This window comes from Myodes glareolus, chromosome 4, assembly GCF_982192425.1.
Source record: "Myodes glareolus chromosome 4, mMyoGla1.1, whole genome shotgun sequence".
Lineage (NCBI taxonomy): Eukaryota > Metazoa > Chordata > Mammalia > Rodentia > Cricetidae > Myodes > Myodes glareolus.
Genome location: NC_142029.1, coordinates 3,099,843 through 3,118,364, shown reverse-complemented (window position 1 = coordinate 3,118,364; position 18,522 = coordinate 3,099,843). Strand labels below are relative to the sequence as shown.

The following is an 18,522-nucleotide window of genomic DNA, read 5'->3' as shown; positions in this document are numbered from 1 at the left end:
CTTGATGACCACATTCCATCCTCAGGACTCAGAAGGTAAAGGAGGGAACGGGCACCCAGAAAGTGTCCTCCGGCCTCCACATGTATGCTTGGGCATGCATGACCCCAACCCTCAAAAAATTTCCAAAAAGCACTGAAATTCTCTTAAATCTAATGAAAGAATTTAAACTCTTAAATAAAAAGTTAATAAAAATGAACCAAGTGAAAATGCAGAAACGTCTCTAGATGGGCTCAACAGTGTAGAGAAGAGAAGGTCGTGCCCGGGGATTTGAGAAGACAGCATTTGGAATTATAAAGCCTAGAACCCAGAGGGAACAAAAGACAGAGGACCTGGTAACAACAGGACAATCCACTGACACCTTACACATGTGTCATCAGAGTCTCCAGAGGGGAGCTGAGGGCAAGAGGGCTTGAAAAGGGATTTTTAAAAGTCATGGCTGAAAATCAAATTCACTCCAAAGATATAAATCTACAGATTCAAAAAACATTCCCCAAAGATTTTATATAAAACTTCTGAACTTTGATGGAAAAAAAGTATCTTTGAACGGTAGAGAGAAAGGCCACACCATGTAGAAAGGAATGTCAGCCACCACGACTGACCTGAGACCACAACAGCTGGCAGCCTGAGGAAGGGGGCGTGTCCAAAGAGTCAACAACTCAGGTCAGGCGGGCAATGGAAGCAGCTTCAGTAACGGGAGGAGGCCCCTCCCACAGGGAGGCCCCTCCCACAGCAAATGTAACCTGTCTTTGTCGTGTGTGTGTGTATGTGTGTGTGTGTGTGTGCGCACATGCACACATATATATCTATGTATGACTGTGTCTGTGTGTGTACCTGTGGGTTTGTGTGCATGTGTCCCCATGTCAATGGAGGCCAGAGATCAAGCTTCGGTATTGTTCCTCTAAAACCATCCTGCCCAATTCTTGAGACAAGGACAGTGGTTGGGGATCCAATCTCCAGGGACATTTCGCAGTCCTGCCTTCAGAGCGCCTGATACCCCAATTCCAGCCTTTCCCAGACTTCTGTCTTAGTCTGTCTCTTCCCTTGTAGACGGTGAGACACCTTGGCTGTTTCTCCCTCCTGAGTGAGTGAGCTATTGACCAGCTTCCCAGCATTCAAAGCACAGCTGGAGGTAACAAGTCCACCTGGCCACCATCTTCCACTCTGCTTCTGTCCCCCACGCCACTGGTCTTTCTAACCTTGTCCCAGGTCAAGCAAGCACCACAGAGAATGCCAGCACCTGAAGAAGCCTGCTCCAACTTCCTGAGTTAAAACTCATCTGTCGGGGCTGGAGAGATGGCTCAGAGGTTAAGAGCACTGACTGCTCTTCCTGAGGTCCTGGGTTCAATTCCCAGCAACCACATGGTGGCTCACAACCATCTATAATGAGATCTGGTACCCTCTTTGGGCCTGTAAACAGACAGACAGACAGAACACTGTATACATAATAAATAAATAAGGCTTTAAAAAAAAAACTCATCTGTCCCAGGCCCCACCAGGATCCCGGGCACTTGGTGTGTGAGATTTCCAGGACCTGTTCTGTGTCTTCTGGTGGCTGTGACCCGTAGCCCCGAGTCTTTGCCATTGGCTCCCAGCCTTTCGAAACAGAGTCCCCACCGAAGCCATCTCTTTTCAGTTTTGCTGATGTTCAGAAACCCCTCCCAGAGTGACAATGACAGAATTCTCCTGTCTCGACCATGAGTTGCTTTGCTGCAAGCTGCATCGTCATCCTGTACGTTCTCCTTCAAGGCTTCCTACATGCATGAGGATGGCCTCAGCTGCTGCTGTCCTCACGGCTCAGTGAATAACCAAGTGCTACAGACAAAGGCTGTAAGGAGAAGCCTTTCTCCTTAAGAACGAGGTGAGGTGCTGTCCCTCACAGTCTGGCCCAACAGCCACGTGAGTCCTGCTCGGGATCACACAGCATCCACACAGGAGGAGTCACACTTCGAGGTCACATGACCTCAGGGACGGGTGTCACACTGAGGTCATGACCTCAGGGACGGGTGTCACACTGAGGCCATCTCTGCTGCCATCTGCACTGTGCCCAGGCTACCCTGCTCACTGCATTGCTCCAGAGTGTGCAGTGGGTGCTTCTTCAGGCCGCAATACATACACTACTAGACACTTAGGAATCCCAGAAGAGACTCTGCAGCCTCAGCACTGCCCTGGGAGGGGTCACAGAGCAGGATCCTCCACATGAAACTGCCACCATCTTCCCGAGGACACCAGTTGCTTAGAGTGCCGACAGTCCCTCACAGGAGGAAGTGGAGGGCATGAGCCCTAACTGAATATGCCTTGGGGTTCCCAGGAGGTCTGTAATTCCACCTCCTGGAGAGGCTGAGGCATGAAGATCACAACTTCAAAGCTAGCCTGAGTTACACAGTGAGTTCTAGGGCAGCCTGGACTATACAGGGAGCTCCAGGCTCCAAATGAAAAGATATCAACTAGATTTTCAGGACTCTCTGGACCCCAGTGGAGCAGAACTGAGGAGGAATGTGGGTGAGAATGAGACAAACACAACTAGAACTTTGCGGGTGCCCAGGTCAGCTCTTTCTCTGACAGGAAGGGTGAAACAGAGAGGACGCCCCGTGTGGTAGTTCACACCTGCAACCCCAATACTGGGAAGGCAAAGGCAGGCAGTCCAAGAGTTCAAGGCTAGCCTGGACTACAAAACCAATCCCTTTCTTCAATAGATAGATAGATAGATAGATAGATAGATAGATAGATAGATAGATAGATAGATAGATAGATAGATAAATCTCAAAGTGACAGAAGGACACCTAGCCCAGGGTTGTTCTGACAATCACACCCCCTACAATGGCGCCTTCAGTTTCTCAGCCTAGAGTCTTTCAGGGAAGCCTTGGTACCCTGAAGGTGCAAAGCCCTTGAGACCTTACTTGTTTGTGCTCAGGATCCTGTCTGGGCTTACAAGCTAAGGCTACAGAGAGACAGGTCAAAGTCCTGGTAAACTTTAGAAAATGCTTTCAATAACAGATACATGAAGGCCAGTAAGTCATCTCCAAGACACTACAAGTCACTGATCAACAGCCCGACAGACTCTCAGGGCAGAGCACCGTACCTCGCTTGGCAGCTCAGAAGCAGCATGTCCCGGTTGTAGATCAGGATGTAAAGCAGCACCAGGAAGGCTTTGGCTCTGATGGCAGTGGACGGACTGTCCAGCAAACGGATGATCGTAGACACAAAGTCCTGGGAGACATGATGGAGAAGTCAACCCAACAGTCATGGACTGCAGCGATCAAACAGGAGGTAGGCGGTAAAACCTCCTCAGCTGTGCTTGCAATCTCAGTTTGGTGCAAACCCACGAGTGCTACTATCTCACTTAAACCTGAATTTAGCCAGTGTGTGTTGACGGAAGCAATCGATTCTCACAAGGTCCCAGCTGTCAACTATTGGCCTTAATTCCTGGGCAAATGGAATTCTATTTCCTATATACCTACATCCTCTAACGGGGTCATGAGAATTGTCAGAGGAGGGGACATGGGAGGGGCTACAGGGAGGAGAAGGGAGGAGAAGGGAGGAAAAGGTGATATATTTTAATTAAAACTATGCTCAAAATTTTCAAGAAAAGGGTAAATCTTCTTCAAATGGTGAATGATTTGCTCAAATTCTGAGCTGAGTTAAAATCCAGCCCAGTTGAAAAACAAAGCCTAAAGTACATATATAACAGGAAGTGTGGCGGGAAGTAGCTGGACCAGCTGGAAGACAGCGGAGGATGAAGACCTGAGCCCCAGCAGGGGTGCAGACGTCCACACAGACATAGCTCCTGCCCTGAGCAACAGAGCCACGCCTGGTGATCTGGTGATGTGTGTGCACGCACACACACGTGAGCACACACATACACACAGTCAAGCTCCCTCCTAGTAGCTCTGCACTGGAACAATGGCTGCACAGCACAGGGACAACAAGCGAGACCCAAATGTTTGTCTCCCGTGGGGAACATCCTGGGGTTGGACAGCAGATCTGAATGCAGTCTGCAGACTAAGTACTGATACTGAATCCACGCGTGCATCTTCTCTAGAAGTTCCTAGCTTATTTTTAAGGGATAATCAGTCAGGAATTAGAATTAAAGAGGCGTACCTGCTCACATTTCAGGCAGGTGAGAAAACTTGGAGGCACGGGTTAGGAACAGACCCAGAAGCCAAGAAGCGGTAACTCCCCTAGCTCAGGGGAAGCACAGCCTTCCACACCAAGCACCAGACATATGCACACCCTATTCTAACAATCCTCACACACTAGTCACAATCCTCACACACTAGCCACAATCCTCACCACACTAGCCACAATCCTCACACACTAGCCACAATCCTCACACACTAGCCACAATCCTCACCACACTAGCCACAATCCTCACACACTAGCCACAATCCTCACCACACTAGCCACAATCCTCACACACTAGTCACAATCCTCACACACTAGCCACAATCCTCACCACACTAGCCACAATCCTCACACACTAGCCACAATCCTCACCACACTAGCCACAATCCTCACCACACTAGCCACAATCCTCACCACACTAGCCACAATCCTCACACACTAGCCACAATCCTCACACTAGCCACAATCCTCACACACTAGCCACAATCCTCACCACACTAGCCACAATCCTCACACTAGCCACAATCCTCACACACTAGCCACAATCCTCACCACACTAGCCACAATCCTCACACTAGCCACAATCCTCACCACACTAGCCACAATCCTTACACACTAGCCACAATCCTCACCACACTAGCCACAATCCTCACCATACTAGCCACAATCCTCACACACTAGTCACAATCCTCACCACACTAGCCACAATCCTCACCATACTAGCCAGACTCACAACTTTCCTGACTTCTTCATGCCTTCCCCCAGATACAACTATAGGTTTTGGATCCCTCCTGAGTCCCTGCATGTTGTGTATATGAGTTCCCGCACTCTCTGGATCACTCCTGAATCCTTCACTCTGGATCACATCAGAGTCCTGAACTCTGAACCACACCAGAGTCCTGCACTTTCTGGACCACACCTGAGTCCTGCACTCTCTGGAGCACACCTGAGTCCTGCACTCTCTGGACCACACCTGAGTCCTGTACTCTCTGGATCACACCTGAATCCTGCACTCTCTGGATAACTCCTGAGTCCTGCACTCTCTGGATCACACCTGAGTCTCTCTGGATCACACCAGAGTCCTGCACTCTTTGGATAACTCCTGAGTCCCTGAACTCTCTGGATCACACCTGAGTACTGCACTCTCTGGATCACACCCGAGTCTCTCTGAATTACACCTGAGTCCTACACTCTCTGGATCACACCTGAGTCTCTCTGGATCACACCTGAATCCTGTACTCTACAGAGTCAATACAATCCCCCATTAAACTCCCACCACAAGTCTCTATAGACCTTAAAGAACAATACTCAGCTTCATATGGAAAAACCACAAACACAGGATAGCTAAAACAGTCCTGTACAATGAGAGAACTTCTGGAGGCATCACCATCCCTGATTTCAAGCTCTACTACAGAATTATCACAATAAAAACTGCATGGTATTAGCACAAAAACAGACAGGCGGATCAATGGAATCAAATCGAAGACCCAGGTGTAAATCTACACACCTGTGTTCATCTGATTTTTTGAGACAGAAGCCAAAATTATATATAATGGAAAAAGGAGCATATCTTCAACAAAGGATGCTGGCATAACTGGATATCAACATGTAGAAGAATGGTGCGGGAGAATTATCTGTATTCTGTCAATCATATTTTAATAAAACGCTGATTGGCCAGGCAGGCAGTATAGGTGGGAAAGCCAGACAGGAAGTAGGGGTGGAGCAAAGAGACTGGGAGTATTCTGGAAGCAGAAGCTCTCTCAGCCATTCCTGTACAGACCACCGAAGAGGCAACATGTAAGCTGTCACACTGAGAAAGGTACTGAGCCCGTGTGGCTAACATAGATCAGAATAATGGGTTAAGATAAGTCATAAGAACTAATAAGTAGCCTGACCTAATGGGCCAATCAGTTTATAACCTTATGGAGTCTTGTGTGTGATTTTCTTTGTTGCTTGCCGGCTGTTGGGGTACCGGGCGGGACGGAAACCCCAACAAGCCAGCCCTCATGCTACAGAAGAATGCAAATATATCCATATCTACTACCCTTCACAAAACTCAAGACCAAGTGGATCAAAGACTTCAATATAAATCCAATTACACTGAACCTGATAGAAGAGAAAGTAGAAAACATCTTTGAAGGCTTTGACACAGGAGATCACTTCCTGAATATAACCCCAGTAGCACAGTCACTAAGATCAACAGTTAATAAATGGGACCTCCTGAAACTAAAAAGCTTCTGTAAGGTAAAGGACAATGTCAATAGCACAAAATGGCAGCCTACAAAACAGGATAAGATATTCACCAACCCCACATATGACAGAGGGCTGATTTCTAAAACATAAAAAGAACTCAAGAAACTAGACATCAAAAAACCAAATAATACAATAAAAAATGGGGTACAGATCTAAACAGAGAATTCTCAACAGAAGAATCTGAAATGGCTGAGAAACACTGAAAGAAATGTTCAACATCCTTCATCATCAGGGAAATACAAATCAAAATAGCTCTGAGATTCTATCTTATGCTTGTCTGAATGGCTAAGATCAAAAACACAAGTAACAGCTCATGCTGAAGAGGATGCAGAGCTAGTTCCCAGCTAATATCCCTAGCAACAGTGGGTTTGCAGCCTGAACCGGCCATCCCCTGTGACCAGGCAAGACTTCCACGGGAGGGATTGGCACACCAACCCAGCTATATAACCTTCAAATCACAGTGTTTCCTGCCAGTGGGATGTGCTGGGAGAAGGGTGGCACAGAAACTGTGGGTGTCTGGTCCAGCCTGAGACCCAGGAGAGGGAGCCCACCCCTGACATTGCCTAGAGTGCCAGGACCCAGAGGCTGGGTGATCCAGAGACCAAACGGCTGCGGAGGAAAGAAACATCAATGTAGGATGCCTCACAACATTGTGCCGCACTCACAGACTGGTGCCCAGCCCCGTAGTCAAGAGAGAGGCTCCATCCAGGAACCGACGGAAACAGATGCAGAGACCCACAGCCAAACATTAGGCTGAGCTCGGGGAATCTTGCAGAAGAGGGGGAGGAGGGATTATAGGAGTCAGAGAGTCAAGGACATCACAAGAAAACCCACACAATCGACTAACCTGGCCCACAGAGGCTGAACCGACAACCAAGGAGCCTGCAAGGGACTGACCTAGGCATTCTGCACGTATGTTACAGTTACGTAGCTTGGTCCTCTCATGAGACACATAACAGTGGGAACAGGGGCTGTCTCTGACTCTTTTATTGGCTTTTGGGATCCTATTCATCATAAAATTTTAAAAATGTATGAACTCACAATCTGCATGCTTTTCTATTAATAATATTGGTGATAAACTTAGTAAACTTTTAGTAACCATAGGGATTTTTGAACAAGACTCTTTTTACCCCATCCCCCACCAAAACCCACGGAAAGGGATACCTATAAGGTGGCCTATGTGATGAGGGAGAATTATCTGTATTCTGTCAATCATATTTTAATAAAACGCTGATTGGCCAGGCAGGCAGTATAGGCGGGAAAGCCAGACAGGAAGTAGGGGTGGAGCAAAGAGACTGGGAGTATTCTGGAAGCAGAAGCTCTCTCTCAGCCACTCCTGTACAGACCACCGAAGAGGCAACATGTAAGCTGTCACAATGAGAAAGGTACGGAGCCATTATGGCTAACATAGATCAGAATAATGGGTTAAGATAAGTTATAAGAACTAATAAGTAGCCTGACCTAATGGGCCAATCAGTTTATAACCTTATGGAGTCCTGTGTGTAATTTTTCTTTGTTGCTTGCCGGCTGTTGGGGTACTGGGAGGGACGGAAACCCCAACAAGCCGGCCCTCATGTTACATATGGCGCCCAGACGTGGATAAATGAATCCACAGAAAGCCTGAGAAAGCTTGGGAAAGAATAGAGTAAAGTATGTTTTCTTGTAGCAGCAATTTTTCTAGGTCTGCTCTGCTTGCTAGAGGCAAGCAAATGCTCTCATCAAAAAGAGGTTTCCTGACTCAGCTTTAGCTGCAAAACTTTGTAGCTCATTAAGAGGTCCTGCCACGAAACACTTAAACGGTGTTGGTGAAAAACTGAATGCATGCTTTTCGGTTTTCAGCCATAGCAGGAAAAAAGCTGCGCTGTTTTAAAATGCCAGCTTTCTGGGCTGTCCTGCCAGGGCAATCTCTGACTCTTTCAGGCAGGCAGTCCGACTGAGTGTGGTCTGTGAGCAGAATGCTCCAGCTTACTTGCTATCAAGGACCTTGAAATGCCATAGAGTTGTGGCAACAAAAATGGCTACAGCCAGTACCTCCGCAGAGGCTGGAAAGCTAAGTATTTAGCTGTCAAAGCCACGGCTTTCCATATTGCTTTGTAAATTAAAGGCTCATGTGGTCAGAAAAAGAGAGATAAACAGTAAAGAGAGATTCAAAAATGAAGAAAACCTCTAACTGGTTTACAGTGTGTTAAAAATATATGCAGGCTAAAGGTTAACGTCATTACAAATAAAAAAGAAAGAAAGGGAGAAATAGGGTGTGGTGGTACACACCTTTAATCCCAATGCCTGGGAGGCAGAGGCATATTGACCTCTGTGACTTCAAGGGGCAGAGGTGGATTGACCTCTGTGACCTCAAGGTGTGGTAGTACACGCCTTTAATCCCAATGCCTGGGAGACAGAGACAGACAGATCTCTGAGTTCAAGGTGTGGTAGCAAACACCTTTAATCCCAGCACTGGGGAGGCAGAGACAGGAGGATCTCTGTGAGTTCAAGGACAGCCTGGTCTACAGAGTTATTCCAGGACAAAGATATATACAGAGAACCTGTCTCAAAAAAGCCAAAAGTTAAAAGTAAAAATAAAAGAAATAGAGGTTGAAATAAAGCCACATAAAGATGGAAAATACACAGAGAATCTTGATACTGTATGCTATTATGCTCTCTTTCAATTGTTTGAATGCTGAGGAAGGAGCAACAGCTGCTAAAAGACTTTTGTTTATAAATGCTGCTGAACTAACCCAAGATAGGAATTTTGAAAATACCTTGGCTTCAAAACTGAAGTCAAAAGGTATGCTACTTTGGAGAAGATATTTTGCTTTTGTTTCCACAGAAAACGAGAGGCTCTGGATTTATTCAGAGTTAAGAAAAATCACCTTTGACCAAGGGAGGCCACCTGAAAAATCTCCGACAGGAATAGATGGCCCAGATGTCTGAGTTTTTCATCCAGAACTGGTTCAAGGCGCTGCCTGAGATGATCAAGACTCACAGGATACTCCAGTCAGGACTTGATGATAACTCTAAATTTTCTTTAGGTCCCCATAAGATTATCAGCGCCCCCAACCAGCAGGAAGTAGCATGAAATACTACGCCCACATTCCCAACAAATGGATTATGGGTATTTTCCTTTGTTTAAAAAAAAAAAAGAGGGAAATGATGAGGGAGAATTATCTGTATTCTGTCAATCATATTTTAATAAAACGCTGATTGGCCAGGCAGGCAGTATAGGCGGGAAAGCCAGACAGGAAGTAGGGGTGGAGCAAAGAGACTGGGAGTATTCTGGAAGCAGAAGCTCTCTCTCAGCCACTCCTGTACAGACCACCGAAGAGGCAACATGTAAGCTGTCACAATGAGAAAGGTACGGAGCCATTATGGCTAACATAGATCAGAATAATGGGTTAAGATAAGTTATAAGAACTAATAAGTAGCCTGACCTAATGGGCCAATCAGTTTATAACCTTATGGAGTCCTGTGTGTAATTTTTCTTTGTTGCTTGCCGGCTGTTGGGGTACTGGGAGGGACAGAAACCCCAACAAGCCGGCCCTCATGTTACACCTATGCCACCTTTTATCTCAAGAGGGGAGAACATCACGGTCCCTACCAATGATCTTAGCTTCAGCTGAACACAGATCTTTTGTCTTTTCTACCAATTAGGCCAGGACCCAGGGCTGGTGAGGCCACTGAACACCCAAGGCGTAGATGCCACACAGTTATGAAGAGTGTCCAGAGACAAGGGGCTACACTGCACGAGGCTGTGCCTTCCTGCATGGATTACTATTTCTTCCAGCCCAGTGAAACTTACCCAGCCAGGGGCTGTTTTCCCTAAACAGTCAGAGGTGACTTGGTGACAGAGGGCAGCTGGGTGCTTGAATCCATTCCCAGCCAGAGGTGCGGAGAGTTACATTACCATCTTCCTTGTTCAGATGTAGATGGCAGAGAGAGAAGCAGAATTAGAGACAGAGGGGGAGACAGAGAGAAAAGAGCAGTTAAATGAATACACAGAAGACAGGTAGGCAGGCGGACCGGCAGGCAGACAGACAGGCAGACAGACAGACAGGCAGGCAGACGGACAGGCAGGCAGACAGGCAGGCAGGCAGACGGACAGGCAGGCAGACGGACAGGCAGGCAGACGGACAGGCAGACAGGCAGGCAGGCAGGCAGGCAGGCAGACAGGCAGGCAGACAGACAGACAGACAGACGGACAGGCAGACGGACAGGCAGATGGACAGGCAGATGGACAAGCAGGTACATTTGCTTATATTCCTTAAGGAAGACAAAAGCAGGTTATGTAACAGAAAACGTTATGCTTGAGGACGGAAACAAGCATCGTAGTTGTGGTTTCTATTGCTGTGCAAAAAAAAACCACAACCAAAGCAATTTGGGAAGCTTACTGTCTATCACAGAGGGGAGCCAAGGCAGGAACTCAAGGCTGGAATCTGCCATGGAGGGGCACTGCTTACTGGCTTGCTCCCCAAGGCTCACTCAGCCCGCTTTCTACAGAACCCAGGACCATCTTACAGGCTGGTCTGATGGAAGCATTTTCTCAGGTAAGATTCCCTCTTCTCTGATACGTCCAGATTTGCACCAAGTTGGCAGAAACCAAGCAATGTACGTGTGTGTGTGTGTGTGTGGTGTGTGTACATGTGTGTGCATGTGTGTGCATGTGTGTGTTGCCACAGCACACATGTGTACAAGTCAGACAGTAACTGTTGGAAGCTGGTTCTCTTCTTCTGTGTGGATTCTAGAAACCGAACTCAGGTTGTTAAGTTTGGCAAAAAAGTGTCTTTAATCGCTGAGCCGTCTAACAGGCTCCAGGTGGCTCTTTCTTGAACTGACTCACTAATCAAGCTGAGGAGGTGGGATGGGTGTGCCGAAATGTGCACATGGAGGTGAGAGGAAGACTTCAGGTGCCGGCTTTATCTCTGCCTTTGAGACGATGTCTCCCAACTGAGTCTGTAGCCAGTAGCCAGTGAGTCTGACAGCCACCTCGCCCCTCACATCAAAGGAGGACACACACCCAGCTTCTTGAGGGCAGGACCCAGGTCCTCACACGTACCATCAGGTGCTCTCACCCACTGAGCCATTCCTCCAACTGCCACATTGAAGTCGGCCAGCTGGACTGGGACTGAACGAGCATGTGATCAAACCGGAGTCTCTAAATGTGACTGACATGGGGGCTGACTGAGAAGCCATTGTCAATGGCACTGGGTCTTGTTTTGTCTGCATGTACTAGCTTTCTGGGATCCTAGTCTGTTTGGATGCTCACCTTCCTAGACCTGGAGGGAGAGGGGAGGAACTTGAACTTCCCACAGGGCAGGAAACCCTGACTGCTCTCAGGACTGGAAAGGAAGGAGGGGAGGGAGTTGGGGGGGAGGAGGAGAGGGAGTGGGGGAAATGGGAGGGTATGGGGAGGAGGGGAGGAAGTGGAAATTTTTATAAACAAATAAATAAATTAATAAAAAAAAACATAAAAACAATGAAGTCAATGCCTAAGTCTCTATGGAATTAGCAGCATCACAGAGCAGAGCATGAGAGAATGTGAAGCGTATTGAGTAGCTTGGTTGTGCATCCCTACATGAGACTGTCCCAGGTACAAATACACACACAAAGAATTACATTTGAAATTATATTAGTGTTACCATCCTAACCTAACATTCTAAAACAGTAAAATTACACCACATTAGAAACCAAGATGTTTAGCTTAAATTAAAAAAAAAAACTGACATAAATATGTAGTTAGAAATGCCACCACAAGCAGGTGACATATTTTTAAATAGGTGTTCACTGGCTTCGTCAATCAAAAAGACTGGAAACTATAGCCAACCAAAGCCCAAGGACAGCCCCTGCCAGACTCCTTGGAGAGACAGACTGCTCAGATCTAGAGACAAGACATTCAAGCCAAAACGACTGTCACATCACACAACAAGACGCAAGGACCACAGGAGTCAAGACGCAACACCCAGGAGGCAACTCACAGCCTTTAGAAGCAGAAGCTGTTCTGTGGTACTGACATGCCAAATCATAAAATCTGTGCAAGCATGAGAACACTCAAAGACGCAGCCTTTGGAGACCGCTAAGCAACCAACTCATTATTCTGCAAAACAGTAAACATAGGAACAAAGTGTTTACCCTGCCTTTGCTCCAGGAAAATGCACCAGATTGCTTCTCCAACAGAGGAACACTAGGAATAAAGACAAACGACAGGGCTTGGAGCCCAGCGGAGCCAGCGGAGCCCAGCGGAGCCCAGTGGAGCCCAGCTGAGTCCAGCGGAGCCCGAGCCCAGCAGAGCCAGCGTAGGCAGACAGCACTGAAGGCAGCTGAAGCCTCCATAGCTGGTGCAGATGGTGCTGGAAGCGCCCGGAGCCAGTGCTGCTCCACACATCAGAAAAGAGGCAGGTAAGTGACGACTGTCTCCTTTCCTGGGAGCAGTCCACTCCCTGGTGGAGCTTATCCTCCCCAGGAATCCAAACCTGTAAACACACAGCACAGGACACACACCATGTCAAAGAAGGCCCTGTCTTTATAGCGTTTGCTAGGTTCAACCAGCAAAATCCAGGTGGGCTAAAGTCCACAAAACTCTGAATCTTTTATACAAAAAAATCCATTATGGAGATGGAAAAAGATGTAAGGGGATCCTTAGGGCCAAGAGGAGTAAGTAGACCTATGAACCTGAGGCCAGAGGCTTGGTTAGATCCTAATTCAAAAACCTATCGAAGAGTCACATGTAAGACAATGAAGCAGCCGTGAGCCTGACGGGCCGGCGCTGATGATTTGACCCCCAGGAACCATGGTGGAAGTAGAGACTGGACTCCTGCAACTGTATTATGACCTCTACTTTCATGCTGAGTGTAGTAGCGCTTCATTTGTATTTTAATAAATAAAGCTTGCCTGAAGATTGGAGAGTAAAAGTCCTGCTGGTCAGCCTTACAGACCAGGCAGTGGTGACACACACCTTTAATCCCAGTAGCCACACTAGTTTGCCACAGAAACCAGGCGGTAGTGGTGCACGCCTTTAATCTCAGAACTAGAGAGAATTATAAACCTGGAGAAGACAGCTCACACACAGTCTCCTTCTGATATTCCTGGAGACAGGATCACCATTTCAGACTGAGGTTGAGGTAAGAGCCAGTGACTGGCTGCTTTGCTTTTCAGACCTTCATGTTGAACCCCAATTTCTCTCTCTAGTTTTTATTAATTGTGCTTCAGCTGAGGTGTGGAACTTCATCTATAGATATGATTATAGGCATATACACACACAAGTACATGCAAAAAAGACCTAAGTCAATACTGTTCTGAGACATGGTGAATCAGGAAGTAACTGAACAATGACGTGGAGTCAGGGTATTTTGCAGAGGGAAAGGAATGAACTTGAATCAATTATAATAGTTCTGTGTGTTCGACTGTTTCTGACAGGTATATATGGGGCCTAAATCATTCTGCCAAATTCATATTTGAAGCTTTTCATCAGACACATGTGCCTGAGTCTCTATCACTGTGGCTACTCCTAGTGCTGATTTCCAGTTCATCATCCCACTTGGAGACGCAATGATTTACTAGGGTTACTTGAGCAGCACGAGTATGTATGAAGAATTACAGACAGGAACAAGGGTAGCTCAAAAGCAATGGCATCACCAAAAAGCCCAGCCTAGCTGTGGACTTCGAAAAGCTGCCATCTTTGCATGGTGCAGGCTGTTCAACAGACTGGAGGGTCCCTCCCTTCAGCCATCCTTACTGCTTCTGTAACCTCGGGGATGGAGGAGCCTTGTGAGTCTGGTCAGTTTCAGGGACTCCTGAGACTTGTGAGTTGTTTACTTTCTGAATGTTAACCAGCCTGTCTCAAATCCCTGGAAATTGCTACAAAATATCCCCACCTTGCATGCACAAACAAGCACACCACATACAAATGTGCATACCATGCAGGCACACATATGCGAGAAAGTAACCAAGCATGTCCATGCAAAGCCCAAGGAACAAGGGTTACCCTGCAACACAGAGAACTACTAAACAGCTGCTATTCTGTTTCAGCCAAAGCATAGTTGGTTCCATTAGTAAAGGGACTGGGGTCCTAGACCTCATCTGATCATGACAGGGCACCCCAACACTATCCCCTGACAAAGCAGTGCCAACGAAGGCCTATGGAAAGCTGGGGCTTTTACCACAACTCTGCAACAACCAGGAACCCTTATCCAGCTGGGGCCCCCTACCCCAGCTGGGTCTCCTTTCCCCAGCTGGGTCCCCCTTATCCAGCTGGGTTCCCCTTCTCTAGCTGGGTTCCCCTTCTCTAGCTGGGTATTCCCTTCTCCAGCTCAGTCCCCTTTCTCCAGCTCAGTCCCCCTTCTCCAGCTCAGTCCCCTTTCCCCAGCTGGGTCTCCCTTATCCAGCTGGGTCCCCTTTCCCCAGCAGGGTCCCCCTTCTTCTGCTAGGTCCCTCTTTCCCAGCATGGTCCCCCTTCTTCTGTTAGGTCCCCCTTCTCTAGCTGGGTCCCCGTACCCAGCATTGCTGTCAGAGAACACTGGACAGGGATCCGAAGCCTGCTCACGTGCAGCAGTAGCAAACTTCCTCCCTTTCCATGTGACTGTCACCAAGAGGGGCAGAGTAGGAAGCCCACATCTGCATCCCCTTCTGTCAGTGATGCAAGTCCCATCCCCAGACACCAGCATTAGTGCAGGTCGTCTCCAGGAACCAGTTCCCTGCCAGTCAGGCAGGTGACACCAGAATTAGGCAGGTCATCACCAGGAACCAGTTCCCTACCAGCCAGGCGGGTACCCATCATAGAAGACAAAGTGCAAGCCTTTGCCTGTGCCATATGGGGTTCACTTGTCCCCCAAGTCAGGTATCAGTGACCTCAAATGCTCAACCCAGTAGTGAGGAGACAATGCCTCCTTCCTCCATGCTAGTGTGGTTTCAGATGGCCTACAAAAGTAGGACTTTAACTGTCATCAGAGTTTTATGAGATGCCACCCAAGACATTGTCTACATATTGATTTCCAATGCTCAAGATGAAAGCCCTGCTGTAAGTCAGCACAATATGGGAAAGTGTGGCTCCACCCAGCTGTGTACTTAGGGCTGCATTTCTGCCATGATGAGACGCCTCTTACAAAATGTCAATGCTGTCCCAGGAGATGGTTCAGTGGGTAGGCACTTGCCAGGAACTCAAGACCCACATCAGTCACTAGAACATACATGAAGGGGAGGACCAGATTCACACAGCTGCCTCTGACTTCCACACACACGCCATGGCACATGTGCACACACAATCACTTACACACAGTAATAAAGTTTAAAGAAAAGAAGAACGGGCCCTGCCTTTGCCATGATGCTTTGAGCTCACCTGATCTCAGAAGGCAGGCAATGGGGTACATGGTTGGTACTTGTGGGAGAGAAAGGACCAATACTAATTAGAAGTCAGCAATCACCCTTCTGCTACCCATTCGTTCATGTCTTTAGGAGACATGGAAACACAGTTACATAGCCTGGAACAATTAATGCATCTCATTGTCCTGACTTTGCAAAATATTACACAATAGTATACTGAGAGTTTAAAAATAAAAATTCTGCTAAAACCTTCAGCCTCTCTGACCACAGTCACACAGTAAAGTTACCAAGGGTGACTCTTTCTGTACAATGATGGGAGCATTTCATAACCTGGAAAACCGAATAGCAAACTTAGACACAGACTGACAAACTGCACTTGCTTGCAGCCATAGCCTCTGAGCAACACTGAACTGGAATCAAGGCAACGTGTGCTTGGCTCTGTGTTTAGACTTGCTGGTGTCAAGTGTCACCTCGACAGAGTCTAGAATTGCCTGGGAAACAGGGCTCCAGAAACAGGAAGGATTGAAAGAGCCCACCCACTGTGGGTGGCGCCAACCCTGGTCTGGATCCAGGTCTGTACAGATGGAGAAGGAACAGAGCAGCCTGGAGTCATCGCTCTCTGCTTCCTGGCTGTGGACGCTGTGAGCAGCGGCTTGGGGCCCCTAAGTCTGGCTTTCCCACCATGACTTACCGTACCCTTGACCATGAGCAAAAATGAACCCCTGTCCTTAACTGTGACTGCCAGAGAATTTTACCACAGCAACAGAAACTAAGGTCCCATGCAAGTATATTATTAATGAAACAATTCTAACTTCAGACATTGAAAATAAAACTAGACAGCATTTAATACAGTAGGACCATAGCCAACAGTGGGTTCCAATGGCCCCGTTCCACGATCCTCCATTGAGATCTCAAAGCTCTGTCTTGAGAGTGAGGGTGCCGCCCGGGGCAGAGGGCATTGCCTAGTATGTACGAGCACCTGGTTCCATGCCCAGCATAGAGTAGGTAAGTGGATGGATGATGGGTGGGTGGGTGGGTGGATGGATGAATGGGTGGATAGATGATGTGGGATTTCCCTCTGGATGCTGTGATTACCATTAATGAATAAAGAAACTGCTTTGGACCTATAGGAGGGCAGGACTTAGCTAGGCAGGAAAAACTAAGCTGAATGCTGGGAGGAAAAAGGGTGGAGGATGAGAACCTGTGGAATCCTTCCAGACTAATGTGGTTTAATGGACCAAGACCCCCTGAAAGGTCACCTTGAACACCCCTCAAAAAATTGCTTCACCCAAAAAACAACAGGAAGCAGTTTGGAGAAAAACTATGCCCATATTCTCAAATATTGTTTATAAATGTTTGTTTACATTTAAAGGGGGATATGCTATAGAGATTTGCACGGGTATGGATCTTGGTTTATTGATACAAACCTAAGGTCAATTTTGTTATACTGTATATATATATATATATATATATATATATATATATATATATATACTCAGCTCTTGATTTAGGTATTGTATTTGTTCAGCTCATTTAAAAATGTAATGTCATAGATAATCATCTATAATAGTCAAACTTGTAGTCGTGTTAGTTGGGTTTTCTAGATGTAAAAAGATGTATTTCAGATGAATAGGCATTCTTCAAACCTTTCAAAGACTATAAAATATGACATTTAAATGTTCTAAAAACTTAGGACATTTCATGACACTGAGACACATCTGCTCCTGGCAGTACTAATTACATCAAGAGGAAGATGGGCATCAAGGAGGCTCCTTATGGAGTTGGCTGACTATTTGGCAAGAAACTGCTCTTGCCTGGACTGTTGGATAAACTAGACATGCAAGATCCACAGAGAAATGACTGCTGAACTTGTCTAAAGGTGGGATGATCCTTCAGGGTTCCTGCTTCATGAAAGAGTCTGCCAGACATTCTGCAGGACACAGAAGAAAGTGACTGACAAACTGCCAATATAGGTGGAACTGTCTTTGAAATTTCCTGCTTCATGGAAAAGTCTTCTGGATACTATGGGCCAGTAGGCTGAAGATGGATGCCCCAATGGTACAGAAAAACTTTGGGTAACTGTCCAGGAAGTGAGATGTCTCTGTCAATTCTAGAGTTTTAGAAGTTGCTTATAATGTACTTCCTGTTTACTTAGGTAATATTATATCCTTCTGGAGTCTTTGATGGAGTTGAAGAATTTATAGTTATAATTATAGTTCTCCTTAGTTATGATAAAAGATAAAGTAGATATAAATATTGTAACTATAATTCTTGCATGATACCTGTTTTGTTTTTTGTAATTTTACAATGTTTAAGTTAAAACCTTCCTTTTTATTTAAACAGAAAAGGGGAGGTGATGTGGGATTTCCCTCTGTATGCTGTGATTACCATTAATGAATAAAGAAACTGCTGTGGACCTATAGGAGGGCAGAAGTTAGCTAGGCGGGAAAAACTAAGCTGAATGCTGAGAGGAAGAAGGGAGGAGTCAGAGAGAAGTCATGGAGCCACTGAAGATAGACGCTGATTGGAATCTTGCTGGTAAGCCACAGCCACGTGGCGATACACAGATTAATAGAAATGGGTTAAGTTAATATGTAAGAGTTAGCCAATAATAAGCTAGAGTTAATGGGTCAAACAGTGATTTAATTAAAACAGTTTTCTGTGTGATTATTTTGGTTCTGGACAGCAGGGATGAACAAGCGGCCTGCTGCTACAAAATGGATGGATGGATGGATGCATGGATGGATGGATGGATGGATGGATGGATGGATGGATGGATGGGTGGATGGATGGATGGATGGATGGGTGGGTGGATGGGTGGGTGGATGGCTGGGTGGATGG

The 18,522-nt window shown here is 46.7% G+C and overlaps 1 protein-coding gene across 5 annotated transcripts in view; it reads right to left on the bottom strand.

Annotated features, from left to right (window-relative positions):
* Positions 1-18,522, bottom strand: part of Ulk4 (unc-51 like kinase 4) — a 296,222-nt gene that overhangs the window by 217,642 nt on the left and 60,058 nt on the right. For all 5 annotated transcript variants that reach the window (XM_087905136.1, XM_087905134.1, XM_087905135.1 and 2 more), the window contains one exon: positions 3,080-3,207. In XM_087905136.1, the coding sequence (XP_087761262.1) occupies positions 3,080-3,207 (128 nt within the window). The remainder of the gene's footprint in view (positions 1-3,079; positions 3,208-18,522) is intronic.